The sequence below is a fragment of the Clinocottus analis genome, unplaced genomic scaffold (genome assembly GCF_023055335.1).
Source record: "Clinocottus analis isolate CAN_PGR_092001 unplaced genomic scaffold, fCliAna1.0.p SCAF_9, whole genome shotgun sequence".
Lineage (NCBI taxonomy): Eukaryota > Metazoa > Chordata > Actinopteri > Perciformes > Cottidae > Clinocottus > Clinocottus analis.
In genome coordinates this window covers 20,219,346-20,239,667 of record NW_027176251.1, presented here as the reverse complement: position 1 = coordinate 20,239,667, position 20,322 = coordinate 20,219,346, and the positions used below count along the sequence as shown (strand labels likewise).

General features: G+C 45.4%; 1 protein-coding gene across 8 annotated transcripts in view; it reads right to left on the bottom strand.

Moving 5' to 3' along the window:
* The window catches only part of adgrb1a (adhesion G protein-coupled receptor B1a), a 141,943-nt gene that overhangs the window by 67,603 nt on the left and 54,018 nt on the right, over positions 1–20,322 (bottom strand). For 6 of the 8 annotated variants that reach the window (XM_068570545.1, XM_068570542.1, XM_068570543.1 and 3 more), the window contains exons 3-11: positions 7,185–7,346; positions 6,383–6,490; positions 4,356–4,523; positions 3,770–3,934; positions 2,794–2,958; positions 1,855–2,019; positions 1,622–1,723; positions 1,422–1,528; positions 1,033–1,227 (exon numbers count right to left, since the gene is read on the bottom strand). In XM_068570545.1, coding sequence (XP_068426646.1) covers positions 1,033–1,227; positions 1,422–1,528; positions 1,622–1,723; positions 1,855–2,019; positions 2,794–2,958; positions 3,770–3,934; positions 4,356–4,523; positions 6,383–6,490; positions 7,185–7,346 — 1,337 coding nt within the window. The remainder of the gene's footprint in view (positions 1–1,032; positions 1,228–1,421; positions 1,529–1,621; positions 1,724–1,854; positions 2,020–2,793; positions 2,959–3,769; positions 3,935–4,355; positions 4,524–6,382; positions 6,491–7,184; positions 7,347–20,322) is intronic. The other 2 variants (XM_068570544.1, XM_068570547.1) reach the window with 2 other exon arrangements.

Genomic DNA, 20,322 nt, shown 5'->3' with positions numbered 1-20,322 from the left:
CTCTCTTTCAAACTCAAACTGTATCATGTGGTTTCTGTCGAGGTTGAATGAACAATCTGGACAATCAGCGAGCTAAGATGCCTTTTCTTCTGAATGCAGTCTGGTGGCTTTGAGGTGAGCAGATTAATTGCATGTTTTATACTTTAATAAATGATCAAAATGGTCCACATCCCTGGAGATTTCCTGTATCATACAGTATTTCCACTTCACCTCAAAGTGACACAGAACTTTGAATGAATTGCAAACTAATCGGAAAAAAACATGTTAGTGGGTGTTTAAGACAGATTAGCTCACCACTCAGGATACCAACGACACTATCGAATTGCATTATGGGAAGTGTATTCATGTGCATAATATAAACAATGGATGCCATTAAATGTTTTTGGGGATTATCTACTTTCCAAATTCCTGACAGTCTGCTCGCTCTGGCTGACGTTACGCTCTCCTCTCCCACCTGCCCGAGTGCCACTGAGCATGTGCAGCTTCAACAGAGATGAGAAAGAAGCAAGATGGCCGACGTAGGGGTCGAATGGGGACCGACACGTGTTATATGTATAAATGTACAATGCGAGCTCCGTGAAGTCAAATCCATGTATGTGTAAACACACACGGCCAATAGAGCTGATTCTGACGTTGTTCCTTTGGAGCGTAGATGAGCTGATAAATGATATGAGTAGTGACATTAAGATAAGATAAGATAATCCTTTATTAGTCCCTCAGTGGGGAAATTACTGGATTACAGCAGTCTTGCGCACAGTAAATAAAGATAAAGACCACGTAGTAAAAATAAACAGTAGAACAGTAATTAAACAAAATTAAACAGTAAGAAGAATATTAAAAAAACAGATGGAATCAAACATAAAATAAGGAAAAGTGTATAAAAGTATTGCACATTAAGTACAAATGTGTATAAAAGTATTGCACCAGGTGAAGAATTAAATTAAAGTGTTCACAAGTGGATCACCCATCGGATCGGGTCGTGGTTCTAGGCTTTAACCCCCACACTGCCAGGAACCCAATCCATCACCTCACCCTCATGTCTGCGCTGCTGGGGCTGTAGTACGCCCTCCTGAAGATCTCGGTCATGTTCTTCAGCACGTCCAAGATGGCCTGCAGATCCCCGCTGTAGCTCGTACCGTCGCTGGACGTCACCTTCAGCTTTGTCATCACCTCTGAAACTCCGTCTCCCACAAGGCCACGCTGCGCTTTGGACAAGTGCTCCCGGGTCTGGCGGAGAAAAAGAGGCTTCTGTTAGTTCACATCGACGCCTTAGACACAACATCCTGGAGTAATCTATTCAAAGAGAATCTGTTGAAATGTCACACCTTTGTCTCCTGACAGGTACATTTGAAAATACATAATTAACGTCTTCGTGTGGTTATTTTGACACCAGGAGTGTAAAAGAACCTCTTAACGCTCACCAAAGTTTGTATACTGCGATAGTCGTTGGAGATGCACTTCATGTAGGTGGGGTTCTCCCAGTAGGCCATGCCCTCCTCGTCCAGGCTGCAGCGCCGCAGGATGAGCCCTGTGTGAGGACACATAGGACCAACATCAGCAAAGTGGCTCTAGTCCGACTCCCAGAGCCGCCGCTGGACGCTGCCGTCTCACGTGAGCTCACCCATGGCGTTGGGAGGACAGCGGACTGCGGCCGTGTCGCCGGCTGGCGTCATCTTCCAAACGACATTGGAGAAGTTGTCCTCGCCACATATTTCATGAGGTTCTGCCCACAGAAGGAGAGTCAGTGAGGGTCGCGTCGTGGATGATAATGGACAGTGTGTTACCGCAGGGGTCGGACATGTCGAAGTGATGAAAACCCTGCTGACGAAGCAAACCCTGTTCCCTTCCACTGACCTGGGCATCTCTTCTCGTTACAGCCCCGGACCTCTTCTCGCTCTCCAGGACAGGCCAGCCCTTCAAAAAAGGGCCCATAACAAATCCTGTTCCTCTGCTGGCTCCCCCCTCCACAGGTCTTCGTGCAGCCCGTCCACAGAGACCACGGCTGCCACTTGCCATCCACTGAACGCACACAGGGACAGAGTTAGCGGGGACCTCGTGGATCTGTTCATTGCCGCTCAACAGTTACACAACATGACGGCCCACGAGCCTTTCTTATTAGATTCAATGTCGTAATTAGATACAATAATCAGATTAATATGAACATTTTAAAAAGGAGACTGGAAGAAATGCACTGGTTGAAATTCTAAAAATGAATTACAACATTACAGTTCACGAGCACATACTTGAAATACTTAATAATCCAACCAGAAACAACATATATATATATATATATATATATATATATATATATATATATATATATATATATATATATATATATATATATATATATATAGTCAATGGAAGCTTTATTTACTTCACAGTTTCCACTCGTGCTTTGGACATATAAGGTCTTTATACACACATATTGATGGAAATGTATTGTTGCTAGATAAAAAAACAAAAAAAACATCGACATTGAGTTGCCACTACTGTATTTAACGTGTTTTATGTTAAGAAGATACATATATGTGGGTATTATACATTTCCGTAACGTCTGCATTGTTTTTAAATGTAAATCTGTTGTCATCCTGCAGCAGAATGACGGGCCGTGCTTTGCTTTGTTCTATTATGTGATGCTTTTGTGACGTCATACAATAGAAGCAGAAAGCTAATGTGTCTGCATGATGAAATAACAAGTTTGTATCCACCAGTCTTAAGTAAACCAGCAACACTTGCAATGCGATACATTCATGGCCCAGAGTAAAGGGTCCTGCTCTTCCTCTTTCGTACCCGGACACTCCCCCAGGAAGCAGTCCACCGTCTCCAGCCACTCCCCCCGGCACTCGGAGCCTCCGTACGAGGGCCCGTTGCACTCCCTGGTCCTCTGCGTGGTCCCGTTGGAGCAGGAGGCGGAGCAGGAGCTCCAGCTGGACCACTCGTTCCACACGCCGTCCACTGAGGAGGCCCACGGCACGACAGCAGACAAGCAGAGCAGACGGCACACGTGGGGCATTATGCACTGAGTCAAAGACATTTTGATGAACACTTTTCCACGTCCACATGCTCCTCATGGCTGAATAATTGCACACATCAAACAGACTTGCATTATTAATGTGCAATACATGATACATAATGAATGTAGATCGTGAATAGACCAGCATTCAGAGAGCTTAGAACCAACTTTTCTTTACAAAGTCAAAGGTAAATGTGTTGATGAGGCTTCCAGAGTCACACTCGATGGCGAGGCAAGAAGCCGAAGGAGGACGAGTGTGATGAATCTTTTTAAAGGTGTTTAAACGGCTGTACACACAAGACAAAAGTCTGATTGTATAGAACTCTACCTTGATGATGATGATGAATTTTATCAATTCCGAACATTTAGGCTGCCGACAAAATGCATTTTTCAGTTGTATTTAGCTCCACCCTCTTGTACCACTTCTGCATAAGTCAAGACGGCGACTGGCAAAATGTCAAAGCTCAAACCCGAGGTCCATGGCGTCACGGTGACCACGTGCACGTCTTCCATGCAGTCTGTCTGTCTGCAGTTTATTCTACATGACGGGCCTCCAGATATGTCAGAGTGTAAAGCTCCCGCGGTCACACATTTTAGAGCGAACAGCGAGCCGCTCGGGGCCACGGGGGAGTTTCACCTCATGTGCTGTCACATGGAAACATTAAATGCATGTTTTGGCTTCACCTTTTTGACTTTCCGATTGTTTTTCTATCTTGAATAGCTTTTCAAGTAAGTAACGAATGCGTTCCTCACCTGGACAGACAGCGATGTTGCAGAATTTGGTCTGTTTCTCCGGGCCATCGCAGGGATCTCCCCCGAACTGTGGGGGGGCGCAGCTTCTGGTTCGGGACCTGTAACCTCGGCCGCAGGTCGAGGAGCACAAACTCCACGGCGACCACTCGTCCCAAGCGCCGTGCACTGCAACGAGAGCAGCTGGGGTATGATTTAAAGACGGACACCTTGATGCACCAAACACACGACTGAGACCGTGAACTGGACCGACTGGTACTAACAACTGGGTTCTTCTACGCCGAGCCATTGCCTTGAGATGACATTGCTTTGGAAGTTGAGGAGTCTCCCTGCCTGTCTGCGTGTAGGAGAGCCTGAGAACAGTGTGGAATCTCTCTTCTGATAGTGGGAGTCATTTGCAGGCAAAAGTGAGGGTGGAAATCAACGTGGGGAGGAGGGGGTTGCTCACGGGTTTGCTAAGTGCCTGAGGAGGGGAGTCAAGTGGGTCCTAAATGGGCGAGGCAGGGTCCAGGAGAGGGCTGGGCGAGCGCAGGGAGGTGGCAGTGGGGGGGGTGGAGGGAAGAGGGGCGGGTGGAGGGGAGGGGCTTACCTGGACAAACGGCAGAGTTGTTGCAAGGTCTCTGCTCGCGCAGGGGCCCGCTACACTGGGTGCTGTAGGAGGAGGACACACAGAAACGAGTGCGACTCTGCCAGCCCTCCCCACACGTGGCAGAACACACACTCCACGCTGACCACTCCTCCCCTGAAGCTGAGTCTACTGAGGAGGGTAGGGTGGGTAAAGGACAGGAGGATAGGAGGGAGAAAAAAGAGGAAGAAGGGAAAAGGAGAGGGCCATAACTAATTATCATGCAGGATGCAGCCTCTGTGGCCAAACGAGGAAGGGTCGTGGTGTGATAGAGGGTAGATGCTAGCGGGGGCCACATTTCAGGGGCCGGCCTCCTCTAAAATTGCCAATCAGGTGGATGAGGCGGTCCCGTTCCACAGGTCCCTCCAAATGTGGCTGATGAATGAGGCGGTCGTAGCTGGTGGTCTTTGATGGGCCTCAGTATTCCAAACCACTGCACGCTGCTCAGTTAAATAACAATGATGGGGTTTTAATCCTCTGCAGACCATCAGAGCTGCAGGTCCAGCCCACCTAATGATCTGTCCGACTTCACACACTGCATCCTTCAAAAGGAGGCGGCCCCTGAAACGGACCCCCGCTACTGTTCTGCTTGTCCTTCTTCATCTGTGTGGGGCTCTGATGTCATATCCTTTGCATTCACTTCCTTTAGAAGTGAATGCCACTGATTTAGGATATGTCAGTCATCTTTTCAATGGCCATGACTGCCGGAAAATTGTGCAGTCACGGCCGGAGGGGGGGGAAGCAGGGAGAAGAGAAGTAAACAGGAGGTGGGAATCGATCAGCAAATTAAAGTGATACTTCACACAAAAACTTTGTCTTTGTACCAGAGCTGCACACTGTAGGCTTGAAAGGTCGCTACTTGACTTCTCTCCAAAGAGCACTGGGTGCGGTCAGCTTCCATTCATATCGGTCACAATGGATTTAATAAGTTCTGGTGGACGAAAGTCAAAATATCCAAACTGGCGGTGCGCAATCCCTCAGCCATTTGCACATTGTGTTAAAATACTAAATACTGACACAGCCTCTTGTCTCTGTGAAGAAGCTTCCTCATACAGCCACCTTCTACAGTAATAGTTCAACGTGTTGGGTCATTGGCAGATTTGCACTTTTTCTCTAAGTTTATTGAAAAGATTGATACCGCTGTCTTGTCTTTGCTTCAAGTACGAAACTGGGACACAATTAGCCGAGCTCTGTGTCAGCAAACATCAGGCTTGACTTAAACATTGCTTTCCTAACTTTATGGAACTAAAAGGACTAAATTAAAACACATAAACAAAAAAGAGCTGTTGTTTCCAATGCCCGATGGCGCTGTATGATACATACATACACACATGCATGCATGCATGTATGCATACATACATACATGATACAGCATCGGGGGTCCAGTTGCAAAGGTATTTTGTGCAATGGTTTAACAAAAGTTAAGGGATTCATTAAGTATGAAAACAAAAATAAGGACAAAACGTTCAACACTTCAGTGAACATTTAAAGAAAACCTTAAGAAGAAGACTGAAGGGTGTTATTATCAATTATTTTTACGTTAAGGAAACCTTGGTGGAAACTTAAAGAAAAGCCTTAAACTGACTAATCCCAGCTCCATATCCACCACAGAGACACGGACTCGTATGGAACAGTTGGAGAGATGAAGCAACGAATAAGCACACGCCCCAAAGTGTTGAACTACGTCTTTCAGCATCGACTTCCTGCTACTCCTGATTTTGGGTGGAGTATCACTTTAACAGAGAGGGAGGACTCCATTTGTCTTGGTGTTCTGCAGACAGGGCCCAGTGGCCTGTTAGACCTCACATACAAAATACACCTTCACTATGTTCAGTCAGGGTCCATGTTGGAATTAGTCCGTTGTGGACGAGGCACTACTTTGGGAGATTTTGATAGATGTGTGAGTGTGTGTTGTCCTGGTGTGTAGTGGTAGTCACCCAAGCTGCCACAGTGACTGATGCATGGGATCCCTCTGCGTCCCGTTGTCTTACCTGTCTGCGGGCTCTGCTGTCCGCCGCGGGGCTTGTCTACGTCGTCGCGCTTGCGGCTGTCCACCGAGCGAAGCGACTGGCTGCGGGAGAGATGATGGCGACCTTTGCCTAAAGGGGGTGAGTCAAGGCCGGGGGGGAGGAGGGAGGGTTGGGGGGGTTAGCAACCTGAGGTCCTTCATGAACGGCTCAAGTTTGGGACACAACCGTGACGTGATTGGTCACCCAGAACAGCATCAGCCAAACTTGGGACTTTTGTAGTGCTGTCGGTGTCAATGTGCTGTGAATGTGTGCGGAGCTCCTTTCATGTGTTCAGCTGTAGTATAATAATGTTTGATTTGATGTTAATCATGCCCTGTGATGGCATGACTAACCGACAAAAAACACAAACACATCCGCAGCATTAATGACAATCTACTGTTTGAGTTATTTGTCGGACAGAAAAATACTACGAGTTCTGGACAAATGAAGAAAGCGTTGAGTGGGAGAACAATGCAGCTTCTTTGTGAATAACTTCTACATAATCGTGCTCCGATGTTAATTTCCTGTGTACTTTTCATTATTATTTCTCATCGATCAAAGTCCCCTTTCCAACATGCACTCCTTAAGTCAAAACACTGACTTATAGAGCGTGGATGAAAACACATGTAAAAAAAAGGAAAATATGAAGAAATAGCTGGAAACAAACACGTAGCACACACCTGATGCTCATGTTTAACCACAAAGCGTAGAAGGGAACTCGCTGACAGACACGGAGGTGCAGAAACATAAATGCCAGCCGACACACAGAGGATGGGGAGCTCACCGGTGCTGCAGGGCTGAGCGTTGCAGGGCCGGCCCTCCTCCAGCACGCCCTCACACAGGTACGAGTCCTCCGGGGGCGACTGACACGTCCGGGTCCGGGTCTGAATCCCGCCGCCGCACTCGCTGCTGCACTGTGCCCACTGACCCCACGCACTCCAGCCTCCTGCAGACAAACAGACATTCATGAAGAAGAGTTTGTTATTCTTAAAGCTCAGAGAGGTTTACAACGTCATCGGAGGTGAAATGATTGTGCACCACAATATTGTTTGTGTTGGTACCACTTGTCTCAAAACGCTGAAATGTATATTTATGTGATATTTCTTGTTCCAATGTTTTGCATTTAGTGGCATAGCATATGGGGTAAAAACACAAGGTGAAAAAGTTTAAGTTATAAGATGAAAACATGATCAAACCCCCAGAATGGAGAACACCGTTTTATCGACCTGTCAATCACCTTGTAGCCCCGCCCTAAAGCGTCCCCTGCTTCATGGTCTGTTTTACTTTAATAGATCATAATGTACTAAATGAACAATATGCTGTATAGAAGAAGACTAGAAACTAGAGATTGAGACATAAACTCATGTTCACAATGTTTACTGAGGGAATACATCAAGAGAGAAGTAGAGTCACTTATATAGACTTCTATACAACCAGAGGAGTCGCCCCCTGGTGGTCAGGAGAGAGAATGCAGCTTTAACACATGAAGCATAGACTTCTATACAACCAGAGGAGTCGCCCCCTGGTGGTCAGGAGAGAGAATGCAGCTTTAACACATGAAGCATAGACTTCTATACAACCAGAGGAGTCGCCCCCTGGTGGTCAGGAGAGAGAATGCAGCTTTAACACATGACGCATAGACTTCTATACAACCATAGGAGTCGCCCCCTGGTGGTCAGGAGAGAGAATGCAGCTTTAACACATGACGCATAGACTTCTATACAACCAGAGGAGTCGCCCCCTGGTGGTCAGAAGAGAGAATGCAGCTTTAACACATGAAGCATAGACTTCTATACAACCAGAGGAGTCGCCCACTAGTGGTCAGAAGAGAGAATACAGCTTTAACACATGAAGCATAGACTTCTATACAACCAGAGGAGTCGCCCACTAGTGGTCAGAAGAGAGAATACAGCTTTAACACATGAAGCATAGACTTCTATACAACCAGAGGAGTCGCCCCCTGGTGGCTAGTAGAACAAATGCAGGTTTAAATCCTTTTTTCAGACTACCTGGACCATCTGCCATTGCATGGAGAGAGAAAAAAAAAACTTCATACAGATACTTCAAATCAAATACATTTTAATCTGAGCCTCTTATTATTATACACACACAATCTCCCACATACACACAAACACACATACCGATAACTGTGTGTAGTTAATTACCGTGTTTGTTTGTTTTATGAGAATTTCCGTCCAGATTAACATATCTGGTCAATAGATAAAAATAAAAACAACTGCAAATGAATAATATTATGTTGTGCATATGTTGGAAGCTATACGAGTGTATGACATGGATCAAAAAGACAAAACATTTAAATGAAGCAGACGTGACAAACAACCAAACGCAATTCCTGCAGTGAGCCACGCAGTGTGCGTCTTTGTGTGTCTGTGTGTGTGTGTGTGTGGAGGGGCTCCTTTAAAACAGAGGTGTGAAGACTGCATTGCCTTTGTGCTTGGCCATTCTGCTTTCCTGCGCTCCATTGAGATGAGGTGATATGAGGGTCGAGAGCCGCTCTGAATGGATCCTCCTCTTCGTCCCGCACGCTCATGAATGTTTAATGGAAAGACAGATGCCTTTCAGCCCCCACAGGCAGCGACAAATATGTATTAATCTGCATCAATAGAACATGAAGTTGGCCGACATCCAGACACACGTTTTTTTAATTACTCCCAAGTCAATTAAATTTGGGGTCGAGGGCACTTGACTCAGTCAAGAGTCAGATATGCACGCTCTCACACGCATTCACCACTCCTCTGCAGCTGTGTGTAATCTCCCCCTGTCCCTGTGACGACTCAAACTTTATGGGTTGAAACAGACTTTTTGGACAGAAAGTCCCAGAAAGTCTGTGAATTGTTTCATTTCTCTAGAGAAATGAAATTAGCCGGCACCAGTGATCACAGTCAATATCTCCTCTGTGTCAGCAGAGCGAGGCCCGAGTGTTGGCTCGATGCTTCCTCATGTGTCTGTGACCACACTGACATGCACAACTCATCCACTGGGCACACAACCACCAACACAGGCAACAGTTGCATTGCCAGCAGTGCAAACATGATGCGGCTGCCACTTATGAAGCCCTATCAATAACTCAACATATGTTACATGCTATGGAGAACCAGGCAACATGTGCACATTACGTTGGGTTATGTCAGATATGGGGGGCAGATTACTGCCGTCAATACAGTGCTTGTAGTTGCTAATAATTGCCATCTGCACATAAGTTCCATTTTAGGAGCTGACACTAATTAAGAGCGAGGAGTCAGTGACGTGGTTTGTTGTTGTCCTTCAGCACATTGCAGCATGTTGACAGAAGATGGAGCGTGCTCGTTCAGGCCTGGGTTCAGACTCGTCCTAGATCATATCTTAACCGAGGGCTAAACGCTCGTTAACAGCCTTTTTTGACTTGCCATAGGTGGGGCATGACCTCTTGGACAATTCATCCTTGGTTAAGTCGGTTGCTCTGTCCATCCAAAATCACAGCTTCTGGATAAACATTGACTTGGTAAGCGACTGTAGTTCTGGAGTTGGATTAGAGGGACTTCGTGTTCGACCGCGTTGTTTACCGAGGAGCCAGTTCACAAGCTCATTTGAAACCAATCGACAGATCAATCATTGTGGCTCTGAGGTGGCATGTCGGCTCATGTGTTTCACTTCTTCCTCTGTTGGCCTGCATGTGAACATCTTGCATAGAGACGAGCATGGAACTAACTGAGCGGATTAACTCAAACCTCAGGGGCATTAGTTTATGGGACCGTTCTAATGCATTAGACTTTAAATATAAGGGAATGCTGATTCAGCTAATTATAGTTAGCTGAGTCATGTCATGTCGATGTGTTCGGTACAGTGGGAGATTTGTGTTGATAGTTTGATTTGTTTAAGAATTTATTGACTCTTTCTGTGGCAAGTTTTTCCGGACATGTTTGTCGTTTCATGCGGCAACTTTTTGCAACCAGGCTCATCTTCTCATGTGGCGGACATTAAAAGTAACCTTGACCTTGATATCTCACATTCCAGTAGACAGATTGCCATAAAATTCCTTGAGCACACTCATGCCCCCAGGGGGATACACCATTCCCATTTCAATGACCCCCAAGGCTTCCTTCAGGACAAACTTTACATAATTGTTATGGCTGTAGGGAGAGATGAATCATTGGTGCTTTATTGGGGATTCCTGATTGATGGTTCTGTGGAAACACTTCCATCTGGTGAAATGTAATAAACTTTAGATCTGGACCAAAATGTGGTTCAGTGGGTGATTTATGACATATTTCCTTGATGTCTAAAAGAAGGTGACTCGCATATCAGACAGCGAGGCTCCAGAGAGGTGCCTTTGTTCTCATTCATGCCGGTCCAGTCACCAGAAGCATAATGCCATTCCCATGGCAACGGGTTCGTCACCATCCTTCAGTGGCACGCCGACTCTAGATGACGAAGGGAAGATGTCCTTTTTAAAGTTAATGAAGAGAGCAGGGAGCAAGAGAGAGAGAGTCTAATTGACTCAACGCCCTAAAACAAACATTGTGTGTGTATCCAATGGCTGACATAGCTCATTCATCTGTAGTAACTGCTTAAGTTGTATGAGGAGCTGCTGAATTTGTCGTTGATGGACACGGCTGTGGCTCACTGGTTAGCTTGCCCAACTTTCAATCAGAAGGCCGATGGTTTGATCCCCGGATCCACTAGTCCATGTTGTTGTTTCCTTGAGCAAGACTTTTAATCCTGATTTGCGGGGTTAAATTCACTGTGCAGAGCATTAAACAAATGTAAGTCCGTTTGGATAAAATTGTCAGCGAAATGTAATGGACAACTTATTGCCGTTATTCATGTCTTTGCATTGAGCCCACATTGTTCCAGACATCTGACCTTGTGTATAATTCAGATATGGACATTTGATGGAACATAACTGTTGAGTGGCTTTAAGCACAATAACATTATTCTGTATCGTGTAGTTATGGATGGATTTTCTGACCCTGATGACCAGTGATAAATTATTATATTATTTCATATAATGTCATGTACATTTGTTAGTATAAACCCAATTTGGAACCATAAATTGTACTAATATGCACAGTAAAGTTGTACACACCCTCCCATTGCCTCCTATTTGTGTTTCCCCATCACGGAGCCATCCATGGTGAAACACGTGCATCTGTATGTTTTTGACTGTGGTTCCAGTCCAGAGGGACTGAAGGGAGCCGGATGCTGCCGAATAACCTTCAGCTCCTCTCCGGGATGATTCTGGGTCTATTGTGAACAAATATGCTGTGTGAATATAGAGGCAGATTAACTGCAGTTTGGAGCAAAGAACAGACACTCCTTCTGTCAAAGGAAGGCTCTGGCAAGGCGAGAGGAAAAGAAAGAGGGGCGGGGTCCACTTACAGATAAGATCCATTCTTCTGGAGGGAAAGAAAAAGACAAAATAACAGGACGATGACTTTTTTTTTTCGTTTTCTGCCCAATAATCAGACTCAGCGAGGAGGGGCGGGGGAGAATAACGCAGTGTTGTCGTTCTCTCTCGGCAAGGGCATTACATTATGTTCTCAATAATTCAAAGAGGGTCTGGAGTCACATCACCGCTGGCAGCACCAGAGTCCACCCCGAGTTATCCATGAGCCCAAAACCCATCATTCCTGCTTCACCTGCCAAAATACCTGCTGTACTCTGACCTTCAGCCTTCTCTAGACACACACACACACACACACACACACACACACACACACACACACACACACACACGCACAGACACTAAGTTCTTGCATATAGGGTTACTGCAGATGTATTGATCGACTGAGGTGTGTGTGTGTGTGTGTGTGTGTGTGTGTGTGTGTGTGTGTGTATCTTTATGTATTACTGTTGTGGGGACATGAAGGCTTTTACACAGTGACATTGTGGGACCCTTCCCTTCTTTTAGGGACACCATGTGGGTCCTCATAATGTCAGTCATTACATCTCCGGGTGAGGATTTGGTTTAAGCTTAGATTTAGGTTAAGGTTAGGTTATGGTTAAAGTTGAGGTTGAAGTTGAGGGTGGAGTAAAGGGCGATATACACTCTTACAGCTACGACTGCGGCTGGCCACGCAGTCGGATTGACGGACTGGTTTTGGTTTATCGTTCCTGCGTTTTCCATCCAGAACAGCAGGTGGCGCAACGAGCGTTTAGAGTCGACCTGAACACCGACGTTCACCGACATCTCCCTCCAGGAATTTACCGCCATCCGTCCCCATACTTTGTCCGACGGGTTATGTAAATGCTCATATTTGCGGACCTCTTCAGCCAAACGCTCTTCAACAGGATCCATTGTTCTTGTTTCTGCTGTGGCTTTTAAAAACAGAGGTATTATGCTATGAAACCAGAAATGCGAGACTCAGAAAGGACGTGGTTAGCAGACCAATCACAGCCTTGCGGGATGCGAACGGCTTGCGTAGCTTTGTCGGATAGTCAGAAATTGGCAAGATGGCTGATGGGACTACGCAAGAGGGCCCTTGCTTGTCTTGCGTGCTTGCGTCTCTGCGTAAAATCAGAGTATAAATGACCCTTAAGGATTGTGATGATGCTGGTGACAGTACGGGTTAGGGTAGGTCTTCAGGAAAGGACTGTAAATGCAATGTCATCTAAAGTGATGGAAACACAACGGTGTGTGTTGGGTTCTGGGGGATGTGTGTATGTAGGAGGTGTTAGTGGCAGTTATTGATGATTTCAAAGCTGCAGAAACTGGAGCTGTAACAGTAGATGCCCATCCACTCTGCCCAGCACGCATGTGAAGGTGACTTTCAGGAAGTTCATTACACACACACACACACACACACACACACACAATTTACAAGATAGATACATGCATGCACTCACTGTAAAGCCATGCAACGCACACACATCTGTGGCGGAAGAAAGGATGGGTGAAATATGATGTTGGAGTTGACAACCATTGTGGCAGCTGGGAGGGAGCGGGGGAAGGAGAGGGAAATGTAATAAAGACGGAGACAAGAGCACTGGAAAAAATAATCATGAAAACATGAAATGCAGGCAGAAATGGGGTGATTAGTCCGCACAAAGCTGCACGGCTGAATGAAGGATAAGGCGAGTGCTGACACCCAGAGGACAGAAGCAGTCAACTGCAGGGTGGAGATAACAGGCGTGAAAAGGAGAGACGGGGGGGAGGACAGAGGGAGATGAAGGGAGACAGGAACAGAAAGAGGGAAGAAATGTTAGGACAGATAAGAGGAAGGGGAAGTGAAAAGGGGGGAGGGGCAGTCGGCTTATTCCAAAGTGTTAGAACTCTACATCAATCACAATGTAGTGTCCTCATTCAATAGAGACTATTTATTTAATTCTAGCTCCAGCAGTGAAAGATGAAGTAGGATATTTCTTGGGGGAAAGACCACTGACTGTACTGAGGAATGATATTTCAATTCATGTACTAAAACACACAAATTTGATCATAGAAAAAAAAAAAATTGCATTTTTAATGCGTGCCAACAGTGTCTGATGCGCTCCCCGCAGGTTCCTCTCTGTATTGCAGTAAATAAATAAATAGATAAATACCAAAAGACGCATCGATCGGCCTCCTCCCGGGGAGCGGGGAGCTTAACCTGAGGCTGAACCCGCCATCGAACCGCCGGCCCCCAATCCGCTCCCCCGCCGGGCCGATGGTGACATTCAGCAGCACATCACGCCGCCATCCTGCTTCTGGATGGAACCGCACTTTATGTTTTTATGTTTTTAATAAATCAGTCCATGTATTTCTTTTTTGAAGCTTTCATATTTGTTATGTTAATGAATTGCAGTTCCCCAAATGATTGCAGAGGTGTGGGAAACAAACTGAACCACTTGAGAGAGAGGTCGAATGTGAACAACTGAAATATGGATATGAATAATTGGTCATTGCAGAGGCTAAAAGGGAAGTGAAATTCACCAATCCTTATTAAATAATTAAATATTGTGACGAACAACAAAAACAAATAATCTCATTTACATTTTACTTTATGACTGTTTTCAGACTGTTATTTTCTCTCTGAAAAATGTATTTTACAAGATTGTATTTGAACGCATGATGATACTGTTATAATGTACCTTTTACCTTTATTATTTTAACTGAATAGAGCTTGAGCATCAGTTATTGTAAATTAATGCGACCTCTGTAAGTTATCATCGGATGCTAGCTCGCTCTCCTCTGGACCAGTTCAACACAGATGTCTTTCCACATGAAGCAGGATGAGGGACATGTTCTAGTCCTGCTCTAGACCTGTTGTAGTCCTGTTCTACACCTGTTCTAGTCCTGCTCTAGCCCTGTTCTAGTTCTGTTCTAGACCTGTTCTAGTCCTGCTCTAGACCTGTTGTAGTCCTGTTCTACACCTGTTCTAGTCCTGCTCTAGCCCTGTTCTAGTTCTGTTCTAGACCTGTTCTAGTCCTGTTCTACACCTGTTCTAGTCCTGCTCTAGCCCTGTTCTAGTCCTGCTCTACACCTGTTCTAGTCCTGTTCTAGTCCTGTTCTAGACCTGTTCTAGTTCTGTTCTAGACCTGCTCTAGACCTGTTCTAGTCCTGTTCTAGACCTGTTCTAGTCCTGTTCGAGACCTGTTCTAGTTCTGTTCTAGTCCTGTTCTAGACCTGCTCTAGACCTGTTCTAGACCTGTTCTAGACCTGTTCTAGTCCTGTTCTAGACCTGTTCTAGTCCTGTTCTACTTCTGCTCTAGACCTGTTCAAGTCCTGTTCTAGACCTGTTCTAGTCCTGTTCTAGTCCTGCTCTAGACCTGTTCTAGTCCTGTTCTAGTCCTGTTCTAGTCCTGTTCTAGACCTGTTCTAGTCCTGCTCTAGACCTGTTCTAGTCCTGCTCTAGACCTGTTCTAGTCCTGTTCTAGACCTGTTCTAGTCCTGTTCTAGTCCTGTTCTAGACCTGTTCTAGTTCTGTTCTAGACCTGCTCTAGACCTGTTCTAGTCCTGTTCTAGACCTGTTCTAGTCCTGTTCGAAACCTGTTCTAGTTCTGTTCTAGTCCTGTTCTAGACCTGCTCTAGACCTGTTCTAGACCTGTTCTAGACCTGTTCTAGTCCTGTTCTAGACCTGTTCTAGTCCTGTTCTACTTCTGCTCTAGACCTGTTCAAGTCCTGTTCTAGACCTGTTCTAGTCCTGTTCTAGTCCTGTTCTAGTCCTGCTCTAGACCTGTTCTAGACCTGTTCTAGTCCTGTTCTAGTCCCGGGACAAGGAGACGCCTTCCGCCTCAAGCCCTGATCCCTGGCTCCATCTGTGCCAGTGGTACCGAAGAAAGATGGGTCTTCTAGAAGTTCTAGCTGTCTCGAAGTTCTAGATGTTTTGATGTCTAGAAGTTCTAGATGTCCAGATGTTCTAGATGTCTAAATGATCTAGATGTCTAAATGTTCTAGATGTTCTAGATGTCTAAATGTTCTAGATGTTCTAAATGTTCTAGATGTCTAAATGTTCTAGATGTCTAAGTGTTCTAGATGTCTAAATGTTCTAGATGTCTAAATGTTCTAGATGTTCTAGATGTTCTAAATGTTCTAGATGTCTAAATGTTCTAGATGTCTAAGTGTTCTAGATGTCTAAATGTTCTAGATGTTCTAAATGTTCTAGATGTCTAAATGTTCTAGATGTCTAAATGTTCTAGATGTTGGTATCGTCTTGGTACCAAACTGTCTCTTTTGACGGTTAAATGAGTACATAAATATATAAAATAAGTGTGAATAATACACTTATTATTATTGTTATTATTATTATTATTATTATTATTATTATTATTATTATTATTAGAGGTCACACAGCAAACAATATAATCTCATCATGTTGCAGTGTCCACTGGACTGTTTGACTTCTTTTCACAATGTTAGTATTACCGATAGCAACGATGGACAGACTTATGAATATATGACATCAATAAAAACGCTGCATCCTGGGTTCAAATGAAAGATGAAGAAACATAAAAAGATGGCAAGTTATTCTCCTGTTTCCTCCTTTACTGTAATATTGTGAGTGAGAAATCTCTTTTGAAGCCAATCTGAATCCTTCCACTGCACGCTGAAACTCTTTTAGGCGGGTCAACAGTTCCTTCAGGCAGGTTTTACACAACGGCCTCCGACCACACAGGAGACATTCCCTGGTCAGACATATTCGAGTCATATCCACACACAGTGAGGAGCTGAAACCAGGGAGGAACAATAACTGAATATCAACACGTATAAGCCCGTCTCCGACATGGAATACCCAACAGTGTTGACTTTGTCGAGCGGCACAACTAACGGCTTCTGGAGCCACAACGGTTGCACGATAATTGGCACCTGGTCCTGATGCCACCGTGACGAGTTGGAAAACAAAGACATAAAGGGAGTCGACTGAGCTCACCAGCTGCATCAGATGCTCCTCTCTCACTCGTGTCATTAGAGGGAATGTAGATGAAGATCAATAAGTCTGGGAGGTAAATCGATGGTTTTACATGCTTTATGGAAAGCTTGATGAAGGAATATGAATATTCTGGGCATATCCACATTTGTCATGACATAATTTGCGAAAATCTGCTTTAGGAGGCTACTGATGTTTGCCTTGCATAGCCACAATGTATTCCATAAGCTATACACACATATTTGCAAAAGGGACGTCACGAGAACCGACACCTTGTTACAAAGCTGATGCCCAAATACTGAAAACGTGATGTAATGCTCTATCTAACAAATATGTGTTGAAACTGGCAGGAAGAAGCCTTTAGCATTAGCAGTTAGCACAGTTCTGCTAAGCTAAACAACGGCGCTAACAGACAATGTTTGGAGATTGCATTGATTTAAATTAAATGATGTTGCTTTTAAGTTCTATTCAATAAACAAATTGTATTTGGTGGAGATGAATATATTGTAATATATAAATGTGTCATGGTGTGTTTGAATGTAATCTTGTAAAATGTAGTCGTGGCAAGAAACCTCAGGCGGATCATCTGGAGTTAATACAAAAAATCCCTCCAAAAAACCCAGAGAAAAACATCCGCCAACGTATTTAAGGAGTGTATGTTGACGTAGATGTATGGCTTTGTTTTGTTCCTGCGGCATCAAATTGAGTTTTGGTATTGACTACATTTCACGTACCGTGACCTCCCTATAGGACGCCATTCAATTCAAATTGAGTGGAGTTAAACGTGTTGTGAGTCTGGCCGGGTCCGATTGCTGTTTGGTCTTTCTTTACAGAAACGTAGAAGCTTTTTTACAACCAAATGATTGCGGTGAATATATAAACTATTAATCCCACACGCTCAGCAGATTGTTGAATCATCTTAAATCTGTTTCATTTCTCCGCCCGATCAGCAGGAGACACAAACCATTACACCTCTCACCTTCTGTGCAACGCTCAGCCCCAAACCCCATTGTCTATAAATACGTATCATGGGGCCGCTCTTTGGTTTCAGGTGCAGGTCAGCCAACCAGACATTTCAATTCCGAAGATGAATGCCCCATTTCAGAGGGAGCGATAAGAAAAGGCTCAAAAGGTCTCTCGCCGCGGGGATCAGATGCTTTTCTTTCTTTTTCTCCACTTTGACTGACAGCTCACAGAAATACGGTGTCTTACTGTTTTTTTCGTCCCTCTAAACACACATCCATCTTTGGCGGAGACGACTGCTGATAAGGCGTCCGTGCTCTGACTGCAGCCGCTCGGCTCCACGTGCTTTTTCGCTTGTCAAACAACTCGAGTGCAATTGTTTGGGGAGTCTCCGTGAGCCGGGCGGCAAAGTTTTTAGAGTCTGTGTTGAAGAACCCGAGAGCTGCTGGAAGTACTTTGTCTGCAGCTTGATGTTGTGTGCGCCCAGTAACACTGATGCACTGGGCATCAGTGTTCCTATGGGAACTGCCAGAACCTCCGTGTCTATTTCCTCCATGGACTTGAGTGGATTCCCCGCCCCCTCGTCCTTCCCCCACAAGGCTATTAAGATTGAAAATCGCCCCCGCTGTGCTCTGGTGTGTCCTTAACTCTCTCCAGCTTTTTTTTTCTTTCTCACTCACTCCACAGTTGATGAATGCGTCATTGTTTTTTTTCATCTCACTGTTTCTCCAAGTTACTTTGGGATATGCAGTTAACTGCTCCATTTAAAACCCATACGGCATGCTACGGTATGTGAAATATATTCAGAGGCGGCCGGGGATCGCTAACCTGTAAGCCTCGCATCCACTGACACACACACACACACACACAAACAGATGCGAGCACACACACAGACACACACAGATCTCTGAGCAATGCGGTTTACCCTTCCCACGCTTTAGAACACTCTCATACATCAGAAGCCCTCGTCTCCCCACACAGTGTGGGATGCGACTGCATTGTGACTCAGAGACAGAGGCGGCGACGGAGCGGAACGGAGAGAGGCATGAGGAGGAGGAGGCGGCGGGGCGGTTGCTGGGGGGTTCATCCTGGTGGACTACGCAGGAAGAGCCTCGCGGGTCACCATGGGTGATGGACACACACCCGCAGAGGTGTGTCAGCACCCACCTCCACGTCAGCGCATCGCTGAACTACGTCTTGACAACATTAGTTGCACGAAGTTTCACGTGTGCTTAACACATTCCAGTGTACAGAACATATTGTCACGTGTATACACCCCGCCACGCCACATGAGGGTTTGCATGGTGAACTCCTCACCCTCTCTTTGTTCTCCATCAGTGTTCCAATTTGGAAACCAGCTTCAACTCTCTTCCCTGCACACGCGTGCACATTGTCCGTCTCAGTCAGACTGATGTCACCTGATCAACATTAGATGCATGATATGTCATCAGTAGCTGTGTTGAGCGTCCAACATGTCTCCATGCAGCTGCCGGTTCTGCTCTATTTCTGGCGCAATTTTAATAAAAAGAGGATGAACAATAAAATAAATACTGTGAAATCATGTCCGGCATACAAAAAGAACAAAATATTTGGCAGTATCAGTCGTGGTAGTGCAGTGGGAGACCCAAACAAATGATGAGTGGTGTTAACGCCATGAAAGAAATAAAGAAAGGATGGTTTCAACAAAACGAAACAAAAAACTTGCCCCAAGAAAAAATGTCTTAATCAGCATTTATTACTTAGCTCCACCCTCTCATGTCACTTCTGGTTGCAAAAAAGAAGATGGAGACAAAAAGCTGAACTCAAGACTTTCACATGGGGATAGTCACAGAGACAATGTCCACTTTCATGGACGTTAATACTTCAGATCATCGCGTGCTTCCACTTCTGTGTCCATCCCTGTCCCACCATGACGATGCCTCCATGCACAGAGCCAGCACCGCGACCGACTGGTGCTCCCAGTTTGGTGTGCAGCACCTCAGAGCCAACACCTTGAGGGGGAACTGGAACGTGGACCATGAGGCAGACCTCCACCACCAGCGCTGGACCTCTATGATGCTTTTGTGGCTGAAAAGGTGAACATCTGGTGGGAATTAGATGTTTAATTATTATCAACTCCTATTATGCTCATCATCCTGATCAGCAGCTGAAAATAATCCTGAACAAATGCCCTGTTAGCTCCCGCTTGAGGACAAAAATGACTCAACGTCGAAGAACGAAAACCTGTGAAGTATTTGCACCTTCATCAGGTGAGAATCGGCTTTTTATGGATTTCATCAGTTTCGCATAAAATAGCATCCTGTATAACAAAGCTTGGAACACTCCAACTATATTCATGAGCATCTTTTGAGTTGTAAATGGGGGCTGGCGTGTGAAACAATGTGGCAATGCTTCACACTTCAGAGTCTGAAAACCGATGCAAAGCTTTGTACCCTGTGTGTGGGGAACGCTTCCTTTACCTGTCTGCTGCCGGAGCGGGCCGCCGCCGAACGCTGTGACGGCACAGGCCTTTGAAATGTATGAAACGAGCGGCCTATTAGAGGAGTCTGCCAGGAAGCACCCGACTCTTTATGCTGATTGACCCGCTTTGCGTCTGGAGACATTGGGCTTGTATGT